Here is a 26,207-nt window from a genome sequence, read left to right as displayed (position 1 = left end):
TAGACAATGTCACAAGTACAGACGTCAATTTTTTAAAAAGATAATGTGGCAGGGATCCAAATAGCTGCTGTAAAATGAGTCTTGGAGACAGTGGAAAGGGATATGAATTTTAGGCTTCAATATTTCCATGTAATGGCATAGTCAGTCAAAGAGGAGGTTCCTGAGTAGCGATTATTCAGAATTGTTGACTGCAAGAACAGAAGCCCTCATCATCCATTCAGGGCTTTTGCTCTTGATATTAGTGATATGCAATATGCAAACATTAAATGAATCCACAGCCAAGAATCCATCCATAAAAAATGATTTAGTGACTGGGAAATTCTCCTTTTGTAACATCTCTCAAATTCTCACTGCCCAGACTTGGGGAAAATAAAAGGGATAAAAGATGTAAATGGTGGAGATATAGCACAAAATAAAATGCTTAATGAAAATGCATTAATAACTTTTCAAGTAATATAACTGAAAATAATTAATACACCCATAAAAATGAAGGAAAAGCAAGAGGGAGGAAAATTTTAACTAACAAAATGAGGAATAGTCCCTTATAATGAGCACAGACAACAGCATTTTACAATGCTTTAAATTAGTTACTGAGAAATTAAATTCATCTACAACAAAGCGATCAAAGAGGTGAAATATAACAAGATTAAACAATGTGGCGCTGGGAATATACAATGGGGCACACCTATATTGGGCTAATTTTTAAAGTTTGATATCAAAAAGATGACTGCAGATGCATGTTTGACTACATAAAGAGCTCTTAAATGTAAGGCACCATATGCTGGATCTCTTGTATTTGCCCACAACACTCGAGGCAGTGCTCACTCCCATCCTAGCAGATATGCAAAAATGTCACATAATATAAACAGTTGCATATACTACTGTTGGGTTACACTTTGCTAACACACCTACTTCAGTTATTTTGGGTTTGGTAACTCATTTGGTAATGCCCGTTATTATTGAATGAAAAATGGTTAAGAAATTGGTTATAATTGGCTCAAAATCAGTCAAAGAAATAGGGATTTTTGGAAAACACTGATCTAGTGTGCCTTTTTAATTCCTCTACTTCTGAGCTATAAATTGCATCTGTCACCTGATATCTATTTTCTTGCACCATCCCCTGCGACTTAGCACCATGATTAGCCCAGAGTCCAGAGCTCTTTGTGGCCAGGTGAGGTGCTCTGTGGTGGGAAGGCGAGTAGGTGTGCTGCCTTCACCTCCGGCTGGCAGGTCACAGTTTCTGAGACAGATATATTACCGCTGACGACTTCCTGATCCTTCTAATGTGTTTTCAGGAGAAGGAGGGGTTATAGCTTCCAGATCTGTTGTGGGTTGGGTGCCGGTGAGGACAATGTTTGCAGGAATGTCGGAGAAAGATTCAAATTATAAATAGTTCCTTTCCTGGATGAATTTCACTGTTGGGATCCCAGGCCCCCTATACGCAGCTTTTTACCCACCTTCGCTGCTCTGTGTTTATGTTCTGCAATGACAGAACTGAGCTTTCTGTCTCCTGTTCTCCTGTGCCTGCCATGGGGAACCAAAAATGACCAGTTTCACCTCATCCACTTAAAGCCAAAGGCTGCAAATCTACTGGATACAGGTGCAGATGGGGCAGCTTAAAGCAAATGTTCTTGTCTTGAGCATTCTTTGGTTTCAAAAACCTTCTCTGAATCATTGAGCAAATGGAAATTAGTCCTTTTCCACCTAACACAGGCACCTAACTTGGATTTTGTTCAGGCCTGGTAAAGCAATCCTCTTAGCCAAGTGTCTAAATTCCCCCTGGGGTCGAAGATAAGACATAGGTGCCTTTAAGGCCTCCTGATACCTAATTTCACTCCATCCATCAAGTCCTTCAATCCCCTGGGAATTTGTTCCTCTGGTTCATTACCTCCTTGTAAAACTGTAGACCTGATTTCCAGTCTCTGTTTTGCTTCAGCTCCCACCCACTGGTAGCAAGTTTTTTTCTTGTTAGATTATAAAGCTGTCTGCTATCAAATATCTCTCCTCCACGTACGGACTCGCAGAAAATAATAAAGTCTCCTCTTAACCTTCTATGGGATAAACTAAGTAGTCTAAGCTTCTTAAGTCTCCCACTGCAAGGCAGGTTTCCATCATTTTGGTTTATCTCCAGTCAGCTCTTAATGTGTTCACACAGGGATTTGCACCAGATTAACTAAATTGGTTCAAAAATGAATGAAGTTGAATCTTTGTAACCTTCCAGGGTAGGAAATAATGACAACCACTTTACCTCTCCACCCCCCGGCCTGCCCATTTGTCACGTCATCGCTGGCGTTGCCTTTGCCCCACCACCACCAGTGCTAGGAGGATCTTCTGCCACCTTTAACACCCAGCTCTACCCTAGGGCCAGCAGGGAGGGAACTGATTTGAAAACTAATCATTTTGATCTCTTCCCATTAGTCAAGCTTTGCATTTGATTCCCCTGTTTGAAGCCGTAGATGGAGACTTAATGGGAGCTGGCTTCAATCCAAGCAAAGGTTTTTCTTCCCTCTCCTCCACTGCTCCCTCCAGTCCTGCTGTGTCCACCACAAGGGCTTTCATTTGCTGAGCTTTTAACTTCAAGGACGTCTCCCTTAGACGTGATGGACTGGTTCTGCGGTCCTTGCACGCTATGGACTCAAGCCCACTTTCAGGCGAGGCCCTTGCACGCCTGCCTTTGCTCCGAGCTCAGTCCCCTCGGCTCCCGGCCGTGGCCCGGCAAGGCTCCCGCTGTCACCACCTGTGGGCCCGAGCATCCCAGCCTGTCCCATCACACGTACCAGGCTGCGTCATCTCACCTGTCCCTGCACAGTCGCTATGCTCTGGTTTGTGTGTTATTTATACACCGACGAGCCAGCAAGTGCTCTGAACCGGGCAGAAAATACAGACCGGGGTGGAGGACAGCACACTCAGAAACAACCTTGCTGGTTTTCCAAACGCGCCAGGATTTCATCTGCAGGCATGATCCTCCCCTGTCCTCCCTCATTTCGTTTAGTGCCTACTTTCTCGTTCTTTTGCTATGATGACCTCAATATCTACAGCAGGAAAACTTTTCACTTCACCCTGTGTCACTTGCTTCTCTGCCTTGTTGACTTTTGATCTCTTTAAATACCTGAAAACACTACTTTTTTCCCCCAATGCAGCCTCTTAATTTCTCTCCTTCTACGTTAAACAGCCTTACGAGGATCTTCATTTATTCACATTTATAAAATCCTTACATCGTGGTCAGTATCTTAGAGACAAACACTCTCCAGTTTCTTATGTATTATTTAATCCTGTTTGCAGGAAAGCTACTATTTAAAATAAAGCTGTACAGAGTCACATTGATCTGCTCTGCAGATGATTCACATGATGTTTAAAATCATACTATGGATTACTGTTTTTTGCCTTTTTTATTTTCTTCTGACTCTTCTGAGGAGCTTAATAAACTATTCTTGGACAAGGCTATATATTTAATTTTCTTAAGCCATCAACAAAACAGTGGGTTCTGAAGCAGTTTATAAAGCCTATAAAGCTTACTTTTACATTTCATTTTTTCAGAATGTCTTCCAAGTGCACGCTGCCAGCTGAAGTAATCTCCCAATTTTAAGACAACCCTATTGTAGAAGTGCTGTCAGGTCAAGGGGATTCATCTCCTTCTGTCCTTCAGACAGATAATAACCATAAAGCACCCACATTTCCACACTTTTAGTCACATACATTCTCTTGTCAGCATATGCAGTCTTTTAGGCTCTCAAATTGCATATATTACGAGGCCCATCCATTATCTAAAACCCTAGTTCGTTGATCCACTTCATTTCCCCACCTCCTAACTCCACTCATATCTCAGAAGGAGACAGAAAGTGTAATACGCTCTCGCCTGGTACCTAATGACTCGCTTCTTGTCACGCAGCAACTTGCCGGAGGGGCTTGATTGAGAGCTGCTGCCGCTCTGTTATTTCCCTAAATATTCATTCCAAAAACATAACTCTCCTCAAATGTATACCCATGTACATCCACGAGAATGGACTTATAATTCAGCCAGCCTGGCACTATATATTGTTTTAACGTGAGTAATGAATTACTCCTACCTGTCTGTTTGTTATAGTCCTGTAATATTCTCTGTCAAAGTAGAGTTTTACTGTCTCTTTACCGCCAAATGGCAGATAAAGGGTAAAAATCTCAATTCCACTCAAGTTGATGGGAAAACACCCACTGATTTAAGCAGCAGAGTTTCTTGTGGAGGCTGCACCCTTCAGCAGCAATGACACAACTGAAAGCACAGACAAAGGAGCATGGGAGCTAATCCCATAAATCATTAGGAATCCAACAGTTCCTATTTGCTTTAATGCTTTCTAATAGCACAGCAGATGTATTAGGTGCAGTCAGGTAATGGCAGGTATAGTTAAGATGGCCTGACATTATCTGTTTAACAAAAAGCCAAAACAAAAACATCTTTGTCAAATTTTAGCCATTTAGAATGAAATATTCCAGAAACTCCAGCAAAAACAAGTGGAGAACAAGATCAAAACTGGGAGAAAGTGTGATTTTCTCTGTCTTCGAAGACCTGTTTTGGTGAGAGGCTGCAGCCTCCATGCTCTGGGCCTGCAAACCAGTGGGGAGCGAGGGGCAGTATCTCAGCATCCCATCCAAAACTAGAGCACAATATTCAAAGAGAAATGTGCAGCCCAAATTGGCTGGCTGGTCTAATTGGGAAATGCTTTTGCCTAAAAAAGTGCAAGTTTGCTCAGCGCAGCTATGAAGGTTATCTTTTCCTCACCTGCATTTCTAACAGCAGACTCCTGAAACATCCTTTCCAAAACACACACAGCTTAAGCAATGACATGTTTTGCTTCTGCAATTCCCCACTGTCATCTTAATACAAAGAACAGAAGAGAAAACATCCAAAAAAACCTCTCTCATTTCTTGGCATAACCCAAAAGAGGCCACACTGCACTTTTTCCATTGCTGCTTCTCACAAGTCACTTCATAGACAATAGCAGATTAATTATAAGCACGGGTTTAACAAATCCCCACGACGAGACATCCTTATTGTGGCAGAGACAGTGTGCGCTGAAATGATAGGGAAGAAGTCTACCACTCGCCCTCAAAAAAGTCTCTTGGTGGGCTTGTTAAAACGAGAACTAGCACGGCTGCGCTCACTGAGAGGGGCAGGGTATGTCCAGGGCCCGGCTGCGGCAGTGCTAGTTGCGGGAAGGGGTGATCTTGGGTGACCGGGACAATGGGGAAATAGAGGGGGCAACTTTGCTCAGTTTGGGGCTCGTGCAGCTGGCCAATGCTTTGGATGCTTTGCTGAAGAGAGAATGTGAGAATTGGAGCAGGGAAAGAAACGGGGAAAAATAAAAAGAAATAATTTAATAAAAAAATAATAAAAAGAAATAATTTAATAAAAAAATAATAAAAAGAAATAATTTAATAAACATCATCTCTCAAGTCACCTATCTGGGAGAGCATTATTTAGCCTTTCCTCTTTATCAAGAGGCAGAATGAAAGACTGCATCTCTTTTTTTCCCCCTATTTCCCACATTCACAGAACACAAAAGAGGCCCAACTTAAATTATAGGACAAATGCCTTCAGAAATCAGAAAAAAAATGCAAATCAGAAAAAAAAATCACAAATCCATTAAAGGGTGAGATTTTTCCCAAAGCGAGTGCCGGGGGCAGTGCCCATGGCGAGCGCAGGGTACGGAGGGGAACAACGCTCATGTTGCGTTCCCTGCTCATTACTTGCTATTCCCTCTCGGCTGCCGGCATTTCCCGGACATTGCCAGAGTCAGGCTGGCGTTTGGGCTGGGAGGAGGCTGCCTGCTGACCTTGTCCCGCTCTTGCTGGGGTTCGTCTGTTATTAGGTGCCCACCTCCAAAGCAGAACAGTGCCAAATTTGTGAAGACGGAGGAACACACAGCCAGGGCCACGGGGGAAGGGCGAATTCTGAATAATCCCCCACTAAGGGACCATCCTCTCTGCATCATCCACACGCTTTCCAAATCTGCAACAAATGCAAAGCCCTGCAGATGGGCTTCCTTCCGGGTACAACCGTGACTAATTCCCAGGACAGGTCTATCCCATGCACAGAAATCCTTTGGAAAAAAATAGCTCATCACATGCTTAAAGATTGCTCCAAAAAGTAGATATAGAGAAGGAAACTTCATTTTTCGGCATTTCCTAATTTCCTGAGTGTTTAGCTTTGAAACATTAATGAAGTTCTTTGAATTTAGTTATTGCTACTCAGTATTTGTGTGTATATACTTACTTGATAAATACTGCATAAATGGAACATAAACGTTGCAAAGCCAAAACTCAGGAATAATAGAATGAAGGCATCGTTAATCCTACCTTTTTGCAAATATTCTTTTTCTGCAGGTCTTTCATAATTCTATATCCCTTTTTGGATTCCCTGTTTAAAGCAACTTTTACTGGGAACTGCCTGCTTCAAAATCTTGCTGAGGAAGTCAGCACTTAAAACTGACAAAAAGAAAAAAACCTCACATCTTCGGCTGCCAGATTCACTAAAAGGAAAAAAAATCACAAAAATGTATCACTAATCTATTGCTACAATACTTCTGTAGGTGTTTGGGTAAGGTTAGCGTTGTACTTATCCTTTTGGAATAGAAAATTTTTATATTCCATTTCAAAGTGGTTTCTATTTTTTAATGAAAACATTGATAAGCACATAAAATATTATGGCCTTTACTGAATGTTATGGTTGACATGAAATGAGTTGGTTTTGGAATTCTCTTTTGTGAAATGTTTCTTTTGTGTTTTTGTTCCTTCCTTAGGTTCCATTTGAGAACAGCATTTTTTTTTTTATATTGAGCTTCTTTTGGAAATGAAAAATTTCCATTCTCTCCTGTCTCTATTCAGACCCTCTCAGCCAGGAATTCAAAACTGTTTCCACGTCTCAGGTGCTTTACTGTGAGCTTGGCAGGTCCCAGCTCCCGGGCAGGAGCACCACGAGGAAGGAGCTGCCTTCCGGCCAGGGCAGGGCTGAGGCACTTCACCAGGAGAGTGCATGGGAGAAACCTACCTTGCTGCTGCTATTTTTGGTTAAAAAACCCCAAACCAAAATTTGTGGTTGGTAAAGACTTTCATCAGTCCTAAACGCAAAGGAAGTTTATTAATCCATTGCGTAATCTGTGTAACGGGTCCGAAGACGCTGAATTCCTCTCTTCCCGCCCTCAAGCAAACCACCAATCAAACTGGCAGCTTTCTGCTTCGGTTTTGAAACAACGGTTTCCACTGAAGCTTTAAAAGAAATCTAATCCTGCTTATTCTCCTGCTTCCTTCGCTGTTATAAAAGCTTATTTTAACACATGCAGCACATTTGACTTGACATTTAAAAGCAAAAGTGTCCTTTAACACGGCATCAGGTCAAAGCCATGGCAAAGGGCAGGATTCTTTCTTTTACCTTTCCACGTGGTCAACGTTGCCGGCCACGCCAACCCCGCCAATGGTATAAATTTTCCCATCGTACACCAGGCTGTTGTGTCGACACCTGGGGACTGTCATCCGGGACACGAGATTCCAGTTATCGAGCAAGGACATGTAACACCAGACATCGGCGAGCGTGACACCCGACTCCATGCCACCTGGCGCCGGCCGCGGGGAGGAGGGAAGAAAAGGGGAGAAGTACGTGAGATCTTGGAACGAGAGCAGCTTTGCGCGCAGCAATCAAAGCCAGTTACAAAGTAAAAACTCTTCAAATGACATTTGACTAATTAAAATAAATCACCCTCAATGCGGAGCATCTGTTCCGATGATGCATATCTGTGTCATTTATTCATGCGTCCCAAAGGCCTTTTTTTTTTTTTTAAATGAGACAACACGAGGAAATCAAGATGTCAGACTAAGAGGGACATGTACAGAAGGGGATAGACCCTTTCCAATGTTCATAAATAACCTCCAGCCTATTAAATTACCGCAGCACGTGCCAGAAGGCGTCAGGAGGCAGAGCCCATCTTGGCTCGTGAGACACAGTCCAGTCTGAAATCTAGAAAGCTCAGTGCAGTGATGGACTGAAGCGACACATACATGGGTAGAATAAAGCAAGTGCTTGCACTGCAGATTTAACTCCTAATTTGCAGGGAAGAATTTCTTATTTCTTTTCATTTGCTGATAAAGGGAAGAAGCAGCTGTACAGCTCCTGTAAAAGCACTTAAGATGCTCAACTAAAACATTTACACTGGTCATTTTTATACTTCTGACCGAAGCTTCCAGTGTAGCTACTTGGTGGGTGTCTTACAATCCTCATTTTGAAGCCCAAAGAGGTGAAATGATTTATCTGAGACCACACTAGGAGTCAGTGGTCGAGACAGGAAAAGAAACCAGATTCTCGGTTCTGTGCTTTAATGACAAAACCAGGCTTTCTCCTTGGTATTTTGCGATCCAAGCTTCTGCTCTGCAGCGTGGAGTGCAGTAGTTTCAGTTCATTCCCATTTTTGTTCATTCCCCCCTTTTTTTTTTTCCTGTGTCATGTAATTTTGAGCAAAGCAAAATAACCACTGATACTCTGCTAGGTTTCCAGTGAAACCAGCAGGACTTTCAGCTCTCATATTCTAGCACCCAGCACCAAAGCTTGCTCATCCAGAATCAGGGTAAAGAGCTGAAATAAGCTTTGGATTTGTGGATTCCTTGGCTTTTGTTAGCAGGTAAGGCAGAGTCCAAAACGGCTATATATTGGGAAGTGCCTCAGCTAAGAATAACTAAAAGTCAGCACCTCACCAAAGCCTCCACAGAAGGCCTTTGCTCCAGGAGGAAAACAATCATGGGCAAAAACGTCACAAAATAATTTCCAAGCAATCCTTAGGGCCTCTGTGTTGTGTTAGTGGAATTTAACACCACAGGCAGCAATTCACCGTGGCAAATGGGGACGGGGAACCAGGTAGGGGAAAAGCGAGAGCTGCAACCCCTTCCCAGCAGTGCTGGGTGCCCCCGCACTGCCTAGCACCCGGCCACGGCTGCAGCAGCCTGCGTGTCACCCGGCTACGTCCTCGGCCCAGACGTGTCCATATGCCCCACACTGACTCCTCTTCCATCCCCAAACCTGCCCTCAGCTGCCATCAGAGCATCTTCACGCTGCCTGGCGAGAACTTGCTTCTCCCACTCCAGCCAAGAAGAGGTACCACAAGACTGCAAATACACAGACGCTTTCATCCCACGGGCACAAGCTGTAGGCAGCTACTTTGGGAGTTAAAGCCTTTTTTAAGGAGCGTGGTCTCAGTTTCATCGCAACTAAGAAGATTATAGGGCTAGCGACTACTGTCAAAAGAGAGGTTTCAACAACAAGCACAAAACGTGAATGCTCTTGTAAGCAAATACTGTAAGTGTAGGTCACATATTCAGCAGTTCAGCCTGCCTGTCTCAAATCCCATAACCCACCATTTAGACTCAACTACAGCCAATATTTTAAATTGTGTTACTATGGCAGTGAAACCTCTTTGCATGCCTGATGGTTGTCAGACCTATTTTCCCCGCGTTGCGGCTGCAAAACATTGCTGCTGGCTGCTTTGCGAGAGCGCTACGGCTGCGGAGAGCTGGAGAAGGGGAAAACCAGGCAAATCCCTCTGCCCTTTTTTTTTTTTTCCCAGTAGCAACTGGGTAAAATGCCCGGCTTGAGGCATCGACCTGGCGAGGTGGAAACCTTCCTGTGACCTGCGCGGTTTGCTGTGTACCTGAGAGATAGATGTTGTCTCCCGCGCTGACCACGCTGAAAAACTCCCGGTCGTAGAAGGGCAGGCTGGCCAGCGGGTACCACTTGTTGTTTTGAGGGTTTAAGCAAGTGACCGCCGTCAAGGCGCGCTGATTCATGCCGATCATCTGACGGCCCCCCACTAAGACGATCACCTCGGCCACTCCTAGGATTCAAGCAGGCAAAGAAACAGCCAAAAGAAGTGACGCCGCTCAGTCAAAAAAGCACTCTGCAGGCAAAGCAGTTCTAGTGAAAGGCATAAAAATCTGGTTTAGACTCTGCGATCCAACCAGGGAGGGTGGGAAATGGGGAGCACGTGGGTGGAGGGTGAGCTGGGGGCGAGGAGCAACACTGTGAAGGTCCTGGGGATAACTCAGGAGGGAGGATGGAGTCTGGGCAAAACTGAGTTGAGGGGAAACAAAATTAAAAGCTCTTTCCATGTAAAAATGTCTCTTGACTTCAACAGTCTTTGGGTGAGGCCCTGATGTGCCAAACTCTTGTTCCACTGAGGAAAATGGGAATTTTGCTATGGACTGCGATAGCACTGGGGTATCCAGGTAAAGTCTGGAGGTATTTCGGATTTAGCGCTTAGCAAAAATGCTAAAACCCTTCTGCAGCCAACGGTGAGGCCCGCTGCGATTTGTTGCCGGGGCAGGCGGGACGGCAAGCTGCAGCGTGAGGCCACCACCGAGCGAATCTCCGTCACGGCGCCCAACGTAGAGATAAGCGTGCGACAGGTAGGCGTGCGAGGGGGTCCCGAGCCCCGTCGCGAGTTCGCCAGCGCGAGAGCCTGGGCGCCGCAGCACCGGGAAAGGCTTCCGCAGAGCAACGGATTAGCATCGTTCCCCGTTCTGTTTTTTAATATTTCGGCGTCATTCAAACAAGGTTATTCTCTTATGGGTTATTAAAGTGCGGCGTGGTTTTAAATAAATATTTTGCAGTTGCAAGAGATCATTATTTTTGCGACACACCGGAAAATCTAATCACCTGTGCAAGGCACAACTTGATTATAATCAGCGACCTCTGGAGGGCACATGACAGGCGGCAGCGGGCCCACGAAGGGGGCCTTGTGCCCACACGGACGCCGCCGATATGCAAAATAACCCGCTGCTATATAATTAGACGCTGACCTAAAAAACTATAATCACCCTCTCTCACCCCGAGAGAATCGCTTCTCCCTCATCAACAAGCTTCGGCAAACGGTTCGTACCACACCTATGATTTTATATGTGGAAAATAAGCACTTTTCGAAATCACACCATCAGCCACCTTCAGGGAAAAGGCTTTTTTGGGGTAGATTGTTATTGAAAGTCCTCGACACTTGGTCGCCTGACACTGGTGCCTCAATGCGGCTCCAGAAGTGGTGAACACTTTTTTTCCATGCATTTTTCCAGAAAGGAAAACGCGTGCATTCCTCTCATGAGGGACTCCTTGAAGTGACCCAGACTAGGTGAATTATTTATTCACCTAGTTTGCAGCTGGAGAAACCGAGGCACGGAGGGGACGTCTCAGGGGAACATCCCAGCGAGGGGCCAAGGCCAAGTCCCTCATTTCCTAAAAGCTCGGCTCCTTTTCAGCCTAGTTTCGGGAGCGTGCACGTAGGCGCCCCGAGGCCGGGGCCTTTCGGCTTTACCTGCAGAGAGCCGGGGCCGGGTGCGCGGCGTCTGCATCTCCTGGCGGGCGTGCGGCAGCATGTGGTAGCGCTTGGCTTCGTTCACGAGGTCCCGGCAGGCCTCCGACGACTTGATGAGCTCCTCGTTGTCGACGACGTTGAGCAGGTAGCTGGGATGGATGAAGGGCAGGCGCACCACCGCCAGCAGCTCCGCGGCGTACTGCCGGGCCGAGAGGGGAGAAAGTGATAACGCGCGGCGTCTCGGCTGCCCCCGTCGCGGCGACCCGTCCCCCGGCACCGAAACCGGGCGGCGCGCGTCCGAGCCGCCTCCGGGCGATGGCAACTCCCATCAGTTGCCATCCCATACCCGGGGAGGGGGGGGATTTTCGGAATACGAGCTCACTCCGCGCTCGCGTTTCAACATGGCGCCTTAGGCACCGGAGCTGGGCAGCAAGCCTGCCGCTTTCCTGACTTAGCCTGGAAACGCGAGACTAGCTGTTATACCGTATAAAAAAAAAGGAAAAAAAAAGAAAAAAAAGTCCTTTCTGGCATTTTAAATGTGAAACAAAAGCTGGTGAACAGAGTGGATTTCATCAACCGCTATGGCAGAGACTGAATAACCCCAGCCAGTTTGCGAAAAATCTTGTGATTAATAGGGTGTATTTGGTGGTGGGACAAATCGTGCACTTCCCGATTTTGGAGAAGCCGGACTCCAGGGGGTGCTATACAAATACTGACAGTAAAGTTTCATCTCCTAAACAAATACATTAAACCTTGGAGGGCAAAGGACACCTGCGCAAATGAAGCTGCCTGTCACTGAGCGTGGCTTAAGGGAGAGCAAAACCCCCAGGGAGACAACGGCAATCGAAGGACCAAGAGTCCGTCCGCAGATGACTCTTTCTATATATAATTTGGTTATACCGCAAGGCAATGCGGAATACAGCGGAGAGCGGGGTGACCGGCCAGCGGGGCTCCTCGGGGAGAAACGCGAGCAATGCCTGCAAGCGGGATGCAAGCGAAGGCGCGCAGCAAGCGAAGACTGCTTGTTGCAATCCGTATTCATCCGACGGCAGTGTTTTCCCCGCTCCCAAACTGGGAAAGCGGCTCGTTCGGGAGGAAAGCGCTGGATTTGCCTCTGCGGCAGGAACTGGCGGTGCCTCCCCTTCCCGCAGGCTCCGACTGCCGCCAGCGCCTTTTTTCGGGAAGGCTGGGGGCGTTTCCCCTTGCGGGGGAGCCAAGAGGAAGCGGGGGGCTGAGACTGAGATCGGAGAGGAGCTGGTTTAAAGCAAGTTGTAAAATAGGCCCAGGCTGCGTCAATACGGCAAACTCCCGCTCTCGCCCGCCTTCCTGCAATTAGATAAGTGCGAAAATGCGATTCCGCCTCTTTTCCCCCCGCTCTCTCCTCCTCTGAGCTCGCGGCTCGTTTTGAAGGGGAATAACAATTAGACCGTGGTGCTCCCTTTCCTCGGCTCAAAAGTTAACATGTCACGTGTGAGAGCCGGGGGCACGTCTCGCTGCCGCTCTCCCCCCCGCGCGGCCAGCTCGGGCAAGCCGGCCGCGTGCGCCTGGGGCCGGGCTCGCCGCTGCCGGCATTACGGGTACGGATAACCGCGCTGGTTCTTTACCGAGGGATTTGAAGCGTATGGATAATCTCGACGGCTCTAGAAGACAGGAGAGGCTTTTATAAACCAGCGGCTTTTTGCACCCGGGCTAGAGGGGAGGGCGAATTTCATTTAGCCTTACTGATTTAAGAACATTCGAGTGATTTAGGCAATCAGCTGCCTTTTTCTCTGCGACTCTCCTGTATGACGGCTTCCTGGCTCTGTTAGCCACGATTGTATTAAATATCCTGTTACTATTATCCTTTTCATTTAAGACTGGAATAAGTACTGTTAAGCATTTCAGCCTTCCTACCAGCTGTTCGCTGTGCGCCCTTCTCTTTCCCTCGTTCCTTACGCATCTAGGAAATGTCTACTGCAGCTTTTTGGTGGTTTGAGTGAGGACGTTCACTTTGCTAAACTTTTTGTGACAATTCTTCTCCTGCTAATTACATGGGCATCAGGATCACTTGCTTGCAAGTGGGCTTTACGCTGACATCCTGCAATTCTCAGTTACAAAAACCTCCTCAGCATCATACCAAAAATAACCTTTCCTCCTCTCAAATCTCTTACCCACTAAAATCCTTGCAGGTATTCTCTGAAAGGACTCTCCCTGTGCTCCTGCCCAGACTTGGGCTACAAGTTAGTTTTAAAAGGAAATACATTTACTGCTACAGCATCAAACTTCCTGCTCCTTAAATATTATGCTGGAAAGCTCTCAAGATTTTTAACATTTTTGAAGCAATGCCTGGAGAGGTTTAAAAAAATGCTTCCCTTCTGTGTTATAACTCATCTGTCTCTAGTTCACAGTTCTTCCCTACAAAGGACCCTTTGTGCCATCGGTCTAAAGAAACATATTTGAGCTCGAAATGCAAACGCAGGAGTTGCATGCTCCACGTGAAGGCAGGGTTTTGCTCCAGCAAGCTGCCGCTTCAGCAATTTGTGCCTAATGCCATGAGAGTTTCTAAAGCATTTGAAAGGGGGAATATACTGGCTCCATGGGGGAGCGGTGAAGGAGCTTTGTGTCGTCTCCCGTACGAGGGCTGCAGCCCGGCGCCGGCTCCAGCACCGGCATGCGGCTGTGGCTGGTCCTGCTCCGTAAAACGCCTTCGGATGAGAAAAAGGCACTCTGATCAATAAAAAATAAAGCAGATGCCAGCCTTTGATTCCCAGCCGGCGGCTGGGTACCACCAGCGGGCCATGCCGGCAGAGAGCCTGGCCCCGTCTTCCCCAGCACATCGCCCTGCTGGATGGGAAAAATGTTGCAAACTCCCCATTTCTGAGCATAACCCCAGTGGGTAACAGCTGATTTGGGAAAATTGAAGCTGTTTCTCAGTGGTTCCTCCTCCTGGTGACAGAGCTGCCGCTTCCGAATCCTGCTCGATCAGTGCACTGCTTTGCTCCTCTTGGAAATATGCCCTTTCTGGCTATATTTTCACGGCACTGCTGCGCTATTCGGTAATTAGGGTACTTGCTGCCCTGGGTATTGCAAAGACATGCTGCGTTCCCAGTCGCCTCGCGCACATTCCTGTGTCCAGGGTCACATCTGATCCCAGCCGAAGCTCTCCAGCGCGCTCGGTATTTATTAATCACCCGCACTGATTTCTTGCCCTCAGACGAAACCAAAAGGCAGCTGAAAGCCTTATAACATCAGGGGACAAACACGCGGGATAAAATGGGGTTCCCAGGCGCGGGGCTCCCACGGCGACTCAGTGGGAGGACGCTCCTTGTGTAAATCTCATGCCTAGCACGAAGGAAAGTGCAGCCCCGCTGCCTTCCCGAACTCAGGTTTCAACGTGACATCTTTACGGCAGCACAGCTGACTAAACACCGTAATGCCAACCCGCGCCGCGTCGGGGGAAACTGCTGCCCTGCTTGCCAAACTGTTTGTGAAGCCGCACACGAGTAGGTATTGCCAGCAGTAAGATGAGGAGGCTTTTAAAACAGGCAGGAAGATAAATCATTAATACTTGGGGTTAATCGGATACTAAGGCTTAAAAAACCCCCTTATTCTTACCATGCACTCTTTATCTTGCTGGCTAGATGCTATCAAATAGACGCCCTAAATTCCCCCAAAGGATGCTGCAACGGTGACTGGCATTTCATTTCTTCCGCAGTCGCCTCCTCAAGCACCTGCATACGCACAGATGCACCCCAAAAGCACGCTGCCAGCAATTAAATGGCTGCTGCTCGTACGGTGCTTCATAAAACAGAGTAAACTCCCGATTCCTGCATCCTTGAGATGCCGTGACGCACAAATACCTGCACAGTTCTCCCCAACACCTCTTGCCTGGGGCACGAAATGAGTTTGTTCCTGGAGGGCGGTTTTGCTCACCGGCATTTGGGAGGAGCGGCTTGTGTACGTGTGCCTGTGTGAGACCATGGCTTCACTCAGAAAAATATTTTGAAAAATTAGGAAAGTGTGTCAGAAAAACTGCAAAAACGAAGAGACCGTGAGGTCTGGGATGGGGTAGCTCCCCAAACCAATTTAAACTTCTTAGAAACAAGTCAGCAGATTTCCAGTCAAAGGAACCCCTGTAAAAGAAGTTAACCGTTGAGTACAGGGGGGATATAAGCAACTTCAGGCTTCACCTGTGTCTTCTCTGCGGGTCTCCTTTCTGTTTTCATAGGGCTTCGTCCTCCAGTGTATTCCTAAGGCCTCATTCCCGCGCTGATTCTGCTCCTTTTTTCTTCCTAAGCCCGTAGGGGCTCTGAGTGTGTCGGATGGCTGCTAGAAAGGGCAGCGGGTAAATCCAAGCTCTTTGAGCAGGCTGTCCCCGCGCAATCATGGGTGCTACTGCTCATCCTTTGCACTGCTCACTTTTAGGGAAAGTGGAGCTTGTCGCACTTCCGTTATGGCATCGTTCTGAATTTGTCTGCTCTTCCCCCAGACGGATTTCAAAGCATGAGGGTAATCTGGGTTTTTCAAAAAAAGCCTAAATGCACAGTAATAGAGGGTTTGTGCCTAACTCACTTAGGCTCCACTCGAAGCCATGCATTGCTTTTTGTACTTATTCCAGCACTGCTTTCCTGAAGCTTAATGCCCTCATCTACATTAACCGATCAGTGAATTTCCTGTTATGATGAACTTAAGTAATCAGTATATGCTGGTATTAGGTACGAGCATTTGAACATATCATTACCTCCCTGTCACCCCAGAGCAGGACGAGGATGGTGTTTGGTCCCTGTCAGAGTCTTCATTTTCTCAGAGCAAGCTGGTCGTCTGCATAACTTTGGAGATTCTTTAAAATCTGATATGAGAAATACTGCTGCCAACTATGCCTTCACAGCAGACCAGGGATTTTCTGTTTTCGCTCTTACACTTCCAGCCTGCTTCTCCACTGCAGTTTCTTGCACCCTAACCCAAAGAATCTCACTGCCATTCTCTTTAACTATTAAAATGTAGCTTGCTGGCATTTTAACACTTTTTGACCTAAATCCATTTCTCCCTCTCTCTGTCACCTCTCCTTATCCTCACTGCCAGATACAGTACTTTGAAGTGGGCTTTGTGTTTCCTTGGATTTGCCTAGTCTCAAAGTCATCCTGGTGGTCGCACCATCAAGACACTGTTCAGACAAGTCCACCTCCGAGGATGCAAGTTCATAGGAGGCTTATTAATACCCTTATGGTGGAGCCATTTCTTTTTCCTGCTGGACACTGTGATTTTAAACAGGGTTTTAGAAAGGGCCTCCAGTCCCATCTGTGCAGAACGCAATGGAAGTGGCTACAATGCGGCTGAGCCTCTCATGCATCGCTCATTGCTGCAGTCCGGCCTCTCTCCAGCGCTGCGCAGGGCAAAGTGTCTGCACGTCTGTCCTCTCCTCACTCCTTCGTGCAACTGGGAGCCTTGTTTCCATAGGCTTCCTGGCATCAACAAACATGTTGCTATGTTTTTATGTCAGAGAAAACAGATGCAACTTTGGAGTTGGAGCAGAAGGTGGGAAAGTTTCCCATGAGCAACATCTAGCAACTTCATATTTAGCAGCTTCCCGTCATCACATCCTGCACTCGTGCCAGGCTGGATTTCCACTCTGCGCAGCTCCATTAGTCATTAGTGGAGTAATATTGCTCATTATCCAGCAGATCCTCCCAACAGCCCACATGGCAGGTATCATTTGCTTACAGCTTACAGCAGATGAACTGGAGGCAGAAAGGCAAAATAACCTGCCCAAGGCGACACAGAGAAGAGGGAATGAGTTCAGGTTAAGACTGTTTGGGGCCCGGCAGTAATCTCTGTTTGTGTTTGGACTATCAGACCATGCTGGTTTTCACACTGGAAAGCCTCCATTATACAATATATTATTTTTGCATGAGTTCACCAGGGTCGTAATAAGCTTATCAAGGGGATAACTGTTAGGATAAACCCTACAATCTTGTTCATCAGTCAGAAAGGGAAATAAATAGAAAAAAAAAAGAAAATTCAGCTTTTACAGATGTGTCAGTCAGCTGCTGGCCTTCCATCTCATGACAAGTAATCAAGAGGATTTCCTATAAGCAGCACTCTCTGTTTGCTGGTACGGGAAACTACCAAAGTGTTCAAGAATCTCCCATTGCAGGCTGTTTCTTTGGGTCAAACTGATTTCATGTGACTTTGCTACTGGCAGCACTAAAATAGTTCCAGAAGTGTTGCCGTATGCAGCCGGCACGCTGCTCCAACACACTAGATATAGATATTTACCAAATCTTAGCTTAACACGTATGTCCTATCTGAACTGCCTATTTGTCTTACGTAGATGGATCAGCAACCTTCAAAGCACTGTTATTCTCTCTTTGTAACAAGTCTTGGGTGCTGCTTTTTGTAATGCAACCGAGCGCTTTTATAAGCACCATTAGACTTCAAGGGAGCACAGTTTGCAGAATTGTCAGCTAGGGCATAGTCTTTCCACTTGTCTTGCAAGTGAATCCCAAGTCCTTTCCCACCACCGCCCTCCAGCCTGATGGTGAAAGAATTACAGAATTAGATACCCCAAAAGAGCTTTTTGAAAGGCACAAAAAGAGTGGGGAGATACCTAACTCTAATGTTTTTCCATGAAAAGGGGAGACTCAATTGCTACTGTGCCCTGGCTTGCCCTGATTTCCGAAAGCGCGGCCACTGCAGGGTCTAACCTGCATGGGGCACACGCAGTGGCAAGAAGTCACCGAGCCCAAGGGACAGCCCGAATCCCCCCGCCAAGCCATGGACGTCTCCTGTGTATTGTGGCTTGCCTAGGTGAGATTATTCTGCTTTAGCAAAACCAGTGGTTTTTAGAGGGGAAGATGGGCTGGAAGGGAACCAGTGATGGATAAGCAAGCTACAGCTCGGGCGATGGCCCTGCCTGGCTTCAGACCAGCGATGAGATTTACTCTCCCCAGGTGTAAGCTTGCAAGCAAACGTGCTCCAAAGCCATGAAAGTCAACAGAGCTTTGAAGAGTCACCAAGGTTGCCCACAGCTGCTCCGGGGGCAGAAGATGATGATTTAGAGAGATGGTGGCTTCTCCCCGCCCCACCATGGGGACGTCTCTGCTGAGCAAGCCTCACCCAGCCTTTGCCAGGAAAGACGGATGCAAAATCAAGATGATGGGCACAGTCATTTTGCCGTCTGTGCCGTTTGTACCTCTGGGAGAAGGACTAATACTTTGCTTGGAAGAAGCAGACATGGGGGCGCTCCGAACACTTGAGCTCTTGGGGCAAAAACCCTCTAATACGATGGCAGAGTTTGGCCCACAGGCAAAGGGAGAGGGGAGATACAAAGAAATTGCGCTGGGAAGTCCAGGCCCAGAGAGATTTATCTGCCTGAGCTGCCTTTGGGAGAGTGATATGCTACCCTGGTGGGTTTGTGGCTGTTGTAATTCATGGCTGTAAGTCTCCAACCCCCTGGCAGATCCCCTCAGCCGGGTGCAGAAGCAACAGTCCTTGCTGCTTTGGTGTCCTTTGTGTGCTGGCTCCCCATCCAAAGAGTTGGAAGAGAAAGAGTTGAGTGAATCCATCTCAGCGAACTGTGAATAAAGTCAAAATATCCATGCACAACTCTTGGAAGAGCATGCATTCGCTGTTGCCATGGTGGTCCAGCTCTGAGCACCCTGAGTGTCCTTGGGGATTTCACGGGAATTTGGGCAGTATAGTGGGCCTTATTTTGCCCCAGATAAGAGATTTTTCACTCATCATCTTTATCAGACATAAGATTATTTAGGCATCTCCCTCTTCCTATCCACCCTCAGAGCTATTTGTTCCCGGGTTCTAAAAATGCAGAAAGTCATTATTGTAAAGATGGTATTTTTCATGGTAAGTATGAACACCTACTTTTAGAAAATAAGTAGCTATTTAACTAAGAGCTTTGTAATAGGTCAAGCTGTGCACAGAGAAAAGAAAAAGTGAGAGCTACCTGCTTTAGTGGTAGGATTGGACATGAAAATAGTTAGCTGCTTGGTATCTTTAATATTAATTTATTCAGGACCCTCATCACTGGATAAATACAAATTAAAAATTAAAAGTCCTTGTAAAGTAATGCATGAAACCAAAGCACCACAGAGAAATTTGGAGAAGCAAATAAAACTGCCGTCATAAACTACGTAGCACTTCAGAAGCAGGACAGAAAGGAAGGCAGCTTGGAAAAAAAGAAAAGAAAACCAAGCGGTAGGAAAGGGAGAGAGGAGGCGATGGTGGTGGCAGCAGCAAGGAGAGGGGAAGAAAAACCACCGCCTAAAAAATAAATTTGTAAATTCCCGCAGCAGATGTTGGCCCTGCCAGGCATGATCAACCAGCACCTCTGGCCTCTCTCCAGCACCGCAGGGAAGAAGGGGAAAATAACCTTCCCCTTCTGGGGTCTGTGGGGAGATTTGGCCCTCCAAAAAAAATCTGGGGTTCACATCACCACAGCGTCCTACCTGTGTAAGCTGACTCCAGGAGCTGCCACAAAGGCAAGTGGCAGGTTTTTAAATATCGCCAGGGTAGTCTTCTGGTCCCAAGGGCAACGTTTTGTCATCATTGTCCTCAAAACAGTTGTCGCTCCTAGCAGTTATCTGGAGACAGCTCTCTGTCCTCCAGCTCTGACCAAGCAATACACTTAGTTTCTTGAGCTGGGGGCAGACTGCCTAGCTCAGGTGGTTGAGGAAAGCCTGACTCTATTAAATATATAATACCCAAGGGTTATCTAAGCAGCCAATAAAGACAGAGAATCTTTTTTTTTTGTGTACTGAACTTACGCTCTTTCAGTATGTGGCACCAAAAGAAATACTGATTTTCTGATAGATTTTTTTTTCCTAGTGTTACTAAAACGCACCCTCTTCCTAAAGTAACGACTCACACTGCTCTAATCCTTCCCAGTTTATCTGTGACCAAGCCTGCAGCCAACAGCTCGAGGCTCTAACTTTGTACGATGCACGTCACAAACGAGATTTTGATTCTAAATGATCAGATATGAGGATCAGATTTTGAAATTACAAAAATTTTACACATAGCCTGCATGCTCTTCCTCCTCTTTATCTCAGCTGTCCATCCCATCTCCCACTCATCCTCACATTTAAAACCGCACAGGGATGCTTCCTGTTTTAAAGGAGCCTTGATGGGAATGCAGCAGAGTGAGGCCGCTGAGATTATTTTTACCTGAGCTCTGATTGCCGCGTCCTTCTTAATCCACTTTATCACTGTTTCATACACCAGCTCCTCTGCTTTGGTGTTCAGGCTGTCATTGGACATGTAGGAAATGAAGTCATCTTTCGAGATATTAAGGATCTCTTCTTGGTTAGCCACCTCTGGGAAAATCTGCAGGGCGTACGCTTTGGCCATGTTGTATAGTTCAGTGCACTGCATGGCTTCAGCCATGGCTAATATTCCTAAGCAGTTGCTAGCAGTCAGCTGTTTTTCTAAAAGGAGCAAATAAAAAGCAAGTGAGAATTATTAAAAGCGAGATGCCACGTTTTTATCGCACTCATGAAAAAAACAAGCGCCACGGATGAAGCTCTAACCCCAGTGAATTTCAAGTTGTTAATTAGATGTAGCACCCTGGGTTACTTTAGGACTGGGGCTTAAAATAAAAAATCCACACTTGTCTAATGGCTGAGCTGGAGATGGGAGAGAAATACACTTTTCTGCCTTTGCTTTGGGTGTAAGCCTTCCTAACACACTGAGGAGAGCCGGAATAGCACTCGGGGCTTCCCGAGGGAGGGAATCCAGCCAAGAGACTGCCGCCGCTTCCACCGCCCCCAACGTTGCTTTTAGAAACAGCAGGGATGTAAATGCCAGTGCAGACACTTAAGAATAAATGCAAACAGCATTAAGGACATTTTGGAGGATGCTGCAGTCACTTTATGATAATTTTTGCCCTGTTCAGCGACTAAGCTACTTCAAATAATAATAATAAAAAATTCCCCCCCCTACCCCCCCGTTTTTTTCAAAGGAACTTTGTTGCCGCTGAATGCAATGACATCCCTTATGCAAAACACAGATTATACTAACGGCTTCTGTTAAATGTTGTGTAGTGGGTTTCAAAGCAAATCATGCAGAGAGCAGACAGCATTATCTCCTCCCCGGCAAACGGAAGTAACAGCACAGTGGATAGCTCTGCGGTAAAAGTGCGTGCTACACCACACATTTGACTGTACTTTCTCCTTTTCAGCTGCTCCGAAGAAAAACCCACCAATTTCAGACATTCCTAAGAGGAACTCTCAGATTATTCTCAGCTTTTGCTAACCAAGCCGCTACTAATAGGCAGAATGTATTTTTTAAGATATAGGAGGAAGAAAACAATTAAAAAAAAAGAGAGAGAAAGAATGAGACTGCAATGGATCACAGAAGTGCTGGTACCGACGGCAGGCTTCTGTGCTGTCAGAGGAAAAATATATCCCATTTGGGCAATGCCATATCCCACCGCATCGTTTCAGAGCACAGAAACGTGAGAGAGTCCAAAATCTCTTCAAACCCAGCTCCCATCAGATTGTCTCTGCTGAAAACGCTCAGCGATTTTTCCCTGCATCCTGCTTCTGCCTTCATCAGATTCAAAACACCACTGTGCACTATCTATATGTGTTTTTTATTAAAATAGGATTATGACCTACTTTTTTTTACTTGGCAGTAGATTAGGGGTTGTGCGGTTTTGCTTTTTGTTTTTCTAATTCTTTTTATTTTATTTTTTTTACAGAGTACCAATCTAGAAACTCGGTTATCTCATTTGGCATCAGTTGATTGTAGTGACTCCGATGAGCCCCATTTCCTCGAGCAGACTGGAGCAGCAGCACCGTTTTCTGTTACTACCTTTCGTCACTCAAAGGCTGCCCAGAGACAGGCTGCAAACTGAAAGCTATGAAGCACAAAGCTCCCCAAATTTCTGCTTTTCCAAAAAAACAGTTAAAAAAAAAAAAGTCTTCCAGATTCCTTGGGTCTGTCAGTCTGCAGTGCAGCTTTTGAAAAGCACAGATTCACTTATACATAAAGCTGCGGATAAAATTATCACGTAACAGAGAGCAAAATTCTCACTGTCCCACCATATCCATGTAAGGTTTATCATAAAGGTACTAAGCATGTTTTACTCCTTATGCAGGCATTTACTAGTACATGATGGAAAAAAGACTTGGAAAATGAGTCTTCACCCTTGAGGGACTGGATCTGCTTTTATCAGGAGAGATTCCCGCATGCCCCCAGCTGAGTGACGGGCTCTGGCGTGGGGCAGAAGAAGGGCTGGTCCTGGCTGATTTCCTCAGGTCTAGACAGGCTTTTCTCACCCTAAAACTGCAATACCAATCCCTGCTACACCTGAAACCCCGGCACACAGGCTTTCCAAGCAGCTCCAGATTTTCCTGGTGAGATTCACCAGTAGTTAGTGTCAGGCGCTCACTCCTCTTTCCGAGAAACTGCTTGGTGGCAGACTGTAACGGTGATTTTCTGAGAGGGGTCTCAGATGCAGCCTATGGTATGTTTGGGAGGCTGGTGATGCACTTTTTTACACCTCCTCACTTTTGACATAAGATGGGCTCCGTGATATCTTTTTAAGACGAGGGCTGGGATACGAATTAGCTGGATTCGTTCCAGTGGAGCAAGATGGAGGTTGGGGCAACAGCTATAGGAGAGAAAATTTCCATCCCGTGAACAGAAAAACCACCCCCTCTACATGTCACCTCTGACTCCAGATTCGGGAGGGAGACTCGTTTCTCCTTACTCCAGTTGCCCATGGTGCAACTGGGCAATCATGTTAGAGTCCCCTTATGCTCAGAAACAGATAATTCCAAGATGCAATTCATCTGATAATATTTTAGATATATACTTCAGGATGAGCAGAATTGCCCTACTGATGCATGTTATTTTTCACTGACTGTAAAAGGAGTCTAAATGACTACTTAGATACAGAGTTCTACTATACAGTATGGCCCCCCTCAAGCTTGCAGTCCTGGGGTCCTTCTGGAGGCTGACGTGGCAGAGGCAGCTAAGGAGCAGTTCTGCTCCATCTGCTCCTGTGCCATTTTCCTTTGGATGCCGATGCGGTTACGACAATTGCTGGTTTTGTCACACTGACACTGGACTTGAAACAACACATTTTGGTGGCATTTCATCTTGAGCCCATTCAGAACACGGCTGCCAACTGCTAAGCTATTCTCAACACTCAAAGACAGTTAATAACTGAGTTAGGAGTCAGCTTTAAGGATATCAGATCTAATCTAGCAGATTCTCACTGGTTTGGAACGCTGTCGGATATCATACCATTTCTATGCATGTCATAAAACTGCAGGTATTCTCCACTTGTGTTACGTGGTTTTGGACTGGGATCCTGTGCGGAGTCAGTGTGTGTTAATCAGCCAGACAAATTGCTAAGACTGTGCTTCTGGGAGGGGGATGAATGGAAGAGCTGAGATAAAGTCAGAGCTAGATGGTTTGTAGGAAGGATTACTTAGTGAGGTTGCAGTAATAGTATCATGGAAGATCTGGGGCTGACACAAGCCCTCTCTGTGTGCATTAAATAATGTGCAAGATGGTTTGTAGATGATGACTTGGATATCACTAAAATTAGCATGAAAATCACTTCCCTATCACACTCTGTATCTGTTTAGATATAGCTCTTATTCCTTGGTTATTCATGCTCCCGTCAAAAGCATGTGAAGACAGGTGATAGGTTTAGGACATCCGGATGCATTCACCTTCCAAAGATTTCAGTTCCCCTGTGAGAGTGCTCTTTGTTTCTCCGATCTCTAGATTTGGCTGATGCTTTAATTTCTCTACTGCTGGGCAATGTGGTTCTCCAGACGATTCAAAATTCTCTACCTTGGATGAACAAAAATTGTCCAAAATACTTTTTCGAGTTCATAAGGACCTTAAAAGCCTCTTCTTCCTCCCTCAAGGGCTCATGGCTATTCACACAGATCTCATCGTTTGTCCTTAGTTCAGCTTCTCCCATAGCTCCCTCTCATTCTCTTTGCAAATGTCCTTGTGCCCTTTCCCCAGGGGGCTAGAAAAAAAAAATCAGGGCTCTTACTCTTTCCTGTTCTCCTCTATGAATCTACCAGGCACCAAATCCTTTAGACTGGAGGAAGCGTACTTTTATTTTTTTAGCAGCAGGCTGAAGTATGAGCTCATGGTTTGTTCATTCCTGTGATAGCCCAAACCATGACACTGATGAATCTCCTGAATTCTGATCTGAGGCATGACTGTGTTGGTACTGTAACTTCTTTGAAAAACAAATATGAAAAAGAGGGAAAAACCACAATGCTTAAGCCATATGGATGGAGGAAATACCTATGAAATCCTGACCTGTTTGCAAACATTTGCCTGGTTATCATATGGCACCTACACTAACTTGTCAGCATCACTGCATCAGCCAGCACAAAACTGTTGTCATTTGTCAGGCTCTAGACAAAAGCAGCATAGACAGCATGTGGGGAAGAGAGAGAATGTGGCTATAGTTAGCCTAGTGAAGTTGGTTTGGGAACCTCCCTTTGAAACGGAACAAGTTTCCCAACACATTTGCAGCATGTCTCCCCCAGAAGGAGTGTGTAGGTTCTGGTGCCTCTGCCCATGGCAACCCCACCGGAGAGGCCCTGGACAGAGATGCCCAAGCTGGCTGGACACCAGCCAGCAAGGACCCTGCTGGAGCTTCACGGCTGAAAAGGATGACCTGAATTATAGCCGAGATGGTGCTATACTGTGCTCAACAGACCTATTATTTTGGGTTTCCACTTGTTTGGGCCTCTTTGCACTTCCCTCCACTTCTCTTACAATTTGGACATGTTCATTGATGGGACAGAACCACTGCTTATACTGGTGAATCCTCCAGAAACCCCAGAAAAAAAGTATTTTTACAATATCTTTGGTTTTTGCTTTGCGGGGAGTGAAGGGGGCTGGGATGAAAAGAAAAAAACAGCCAGAAAGAAGACAAAATACCTTTCCCTGAACTTTTTAGATGGCAAATGCTCTGCTATCTCTGTAGAGCAATCCAGTCACAGCTATAAATAAAAATAAGCAATTACACTCCATGAATTCTCCAAATGAGAATACAAAATTCCAGCGGCTCCCCATATATCACTTAACTTACAGCCAACTCTACTATTTCATACCATAACATGGTTCACTGAATTCAAATATTAAATATCGGAAAAGGGAAATCTCACATTGATTTAGTGAAATAAATGTATTTTTTTTTGTGGCTGAATCTTTAGAGATAGTGCAACTTAAATACATCTTCTGTTCCTGGAAAGGCCATAAGATCTAATCATTTTTAAAAGGTGGCGAAGGGAAGCTGGGGAAAAGCATTGCCAGAGCAAAAGCCCTCATTCAAGTTCCAGAACCAACATAGTGGGACCACAAGGTATAGTTTTCGTTTTGCCTCTGCCCACACATTCAAGAAAAGAGTTGTAAACAAGTGACACATAAAAAATTGGAAAGAAGGGGTGGATACAATACCATAGATTCTTTTCTGAATTATTGCAGTTGTACCAGCCTAGTTACACCGCTAATCTTGCTAACAGGCCAGCTTAGTAGCGGGAGTTAACACAGTAGTAAACTGGACTCACTTGAATTGTTTTTTTTAATTACTACAATATTTTCTAAACTCTCATCTTCCACTCTCTGTAGTTTTAGATGTCAGTTTATAATGAGAAGTGACGACGACTAACCTACAGTTCATGTGGGTTGAACTTGAATTTGGGTTCCAGAGGGGATGACATCACCCACAACAAGCTAGGAGTTGAGGGAGACGTTTTAAAGCCTGAGTAGAAATCAGGTGTCCAAAAATATTTCAAACTTGAGCATGGGAAGCAAGTCATACAAGATCAAGCTTACACTTTTTGTATTAATAAGATTATGTTAATCAATAATTTATAAATGCTTACTGTCTTATTCACAGCTCTTATA

General features: G+C 45.9%; 1 protein-coding gene across 4 annotated transcripts in view; it reads right to left on the bottom strand.

Annotated features, from left to right (window-relative positions):
• Positions 1-26,207, bottom strand: part of KLHL29 (kelch like family member 29) — a 383,688-nt gene that overhangs the window by 22,712 nt on the left and 334,769 nt on the right. For all 4 annotated transcript variants that reach the window (XM_067294846.1, XM_067294843.1, XM_067294845.1 and 1 more), the window contains 4 exons: positions 20,478-20,737; positions 11,319-11,517; positions 9,669-9,851; positions 7,406-7,586 (listed from right to left, as the gene is read on the bottom strand). In XM_067294846.1, the coding sequence (XP_067150947.1) occupies positions 7,406-7,586; positions 9,669-9,851; positions 11,319-11,517; positions 20,478-20,737 (823 nt within the window). The remainder of the gene's footprint in view (positions 1-7,405; positions 7,587-9,668; positions 9,852-11,318; positions 11,518-20,477; positions 20,738-26,207) is intronic.

Source organism: Apteryx mantelli, chromosome 3, assembly GCF_036417845.1.
Source record: "Apteryx mantelli isolate bAptMan1 chromosome 3, bAptMan1.hap1, whole genome shotgun sequence".
Classification (NCBI taxonomy): domain Eukaryota; kingdom Metazoa; phylum Chordata; class Aves; order Apterygiformes; family Apterygidae; genus Apteryx; species Apteryx mantelli.
This window is presented reverse-complemented; position numbering and strand designations above follow the sequence as displayed.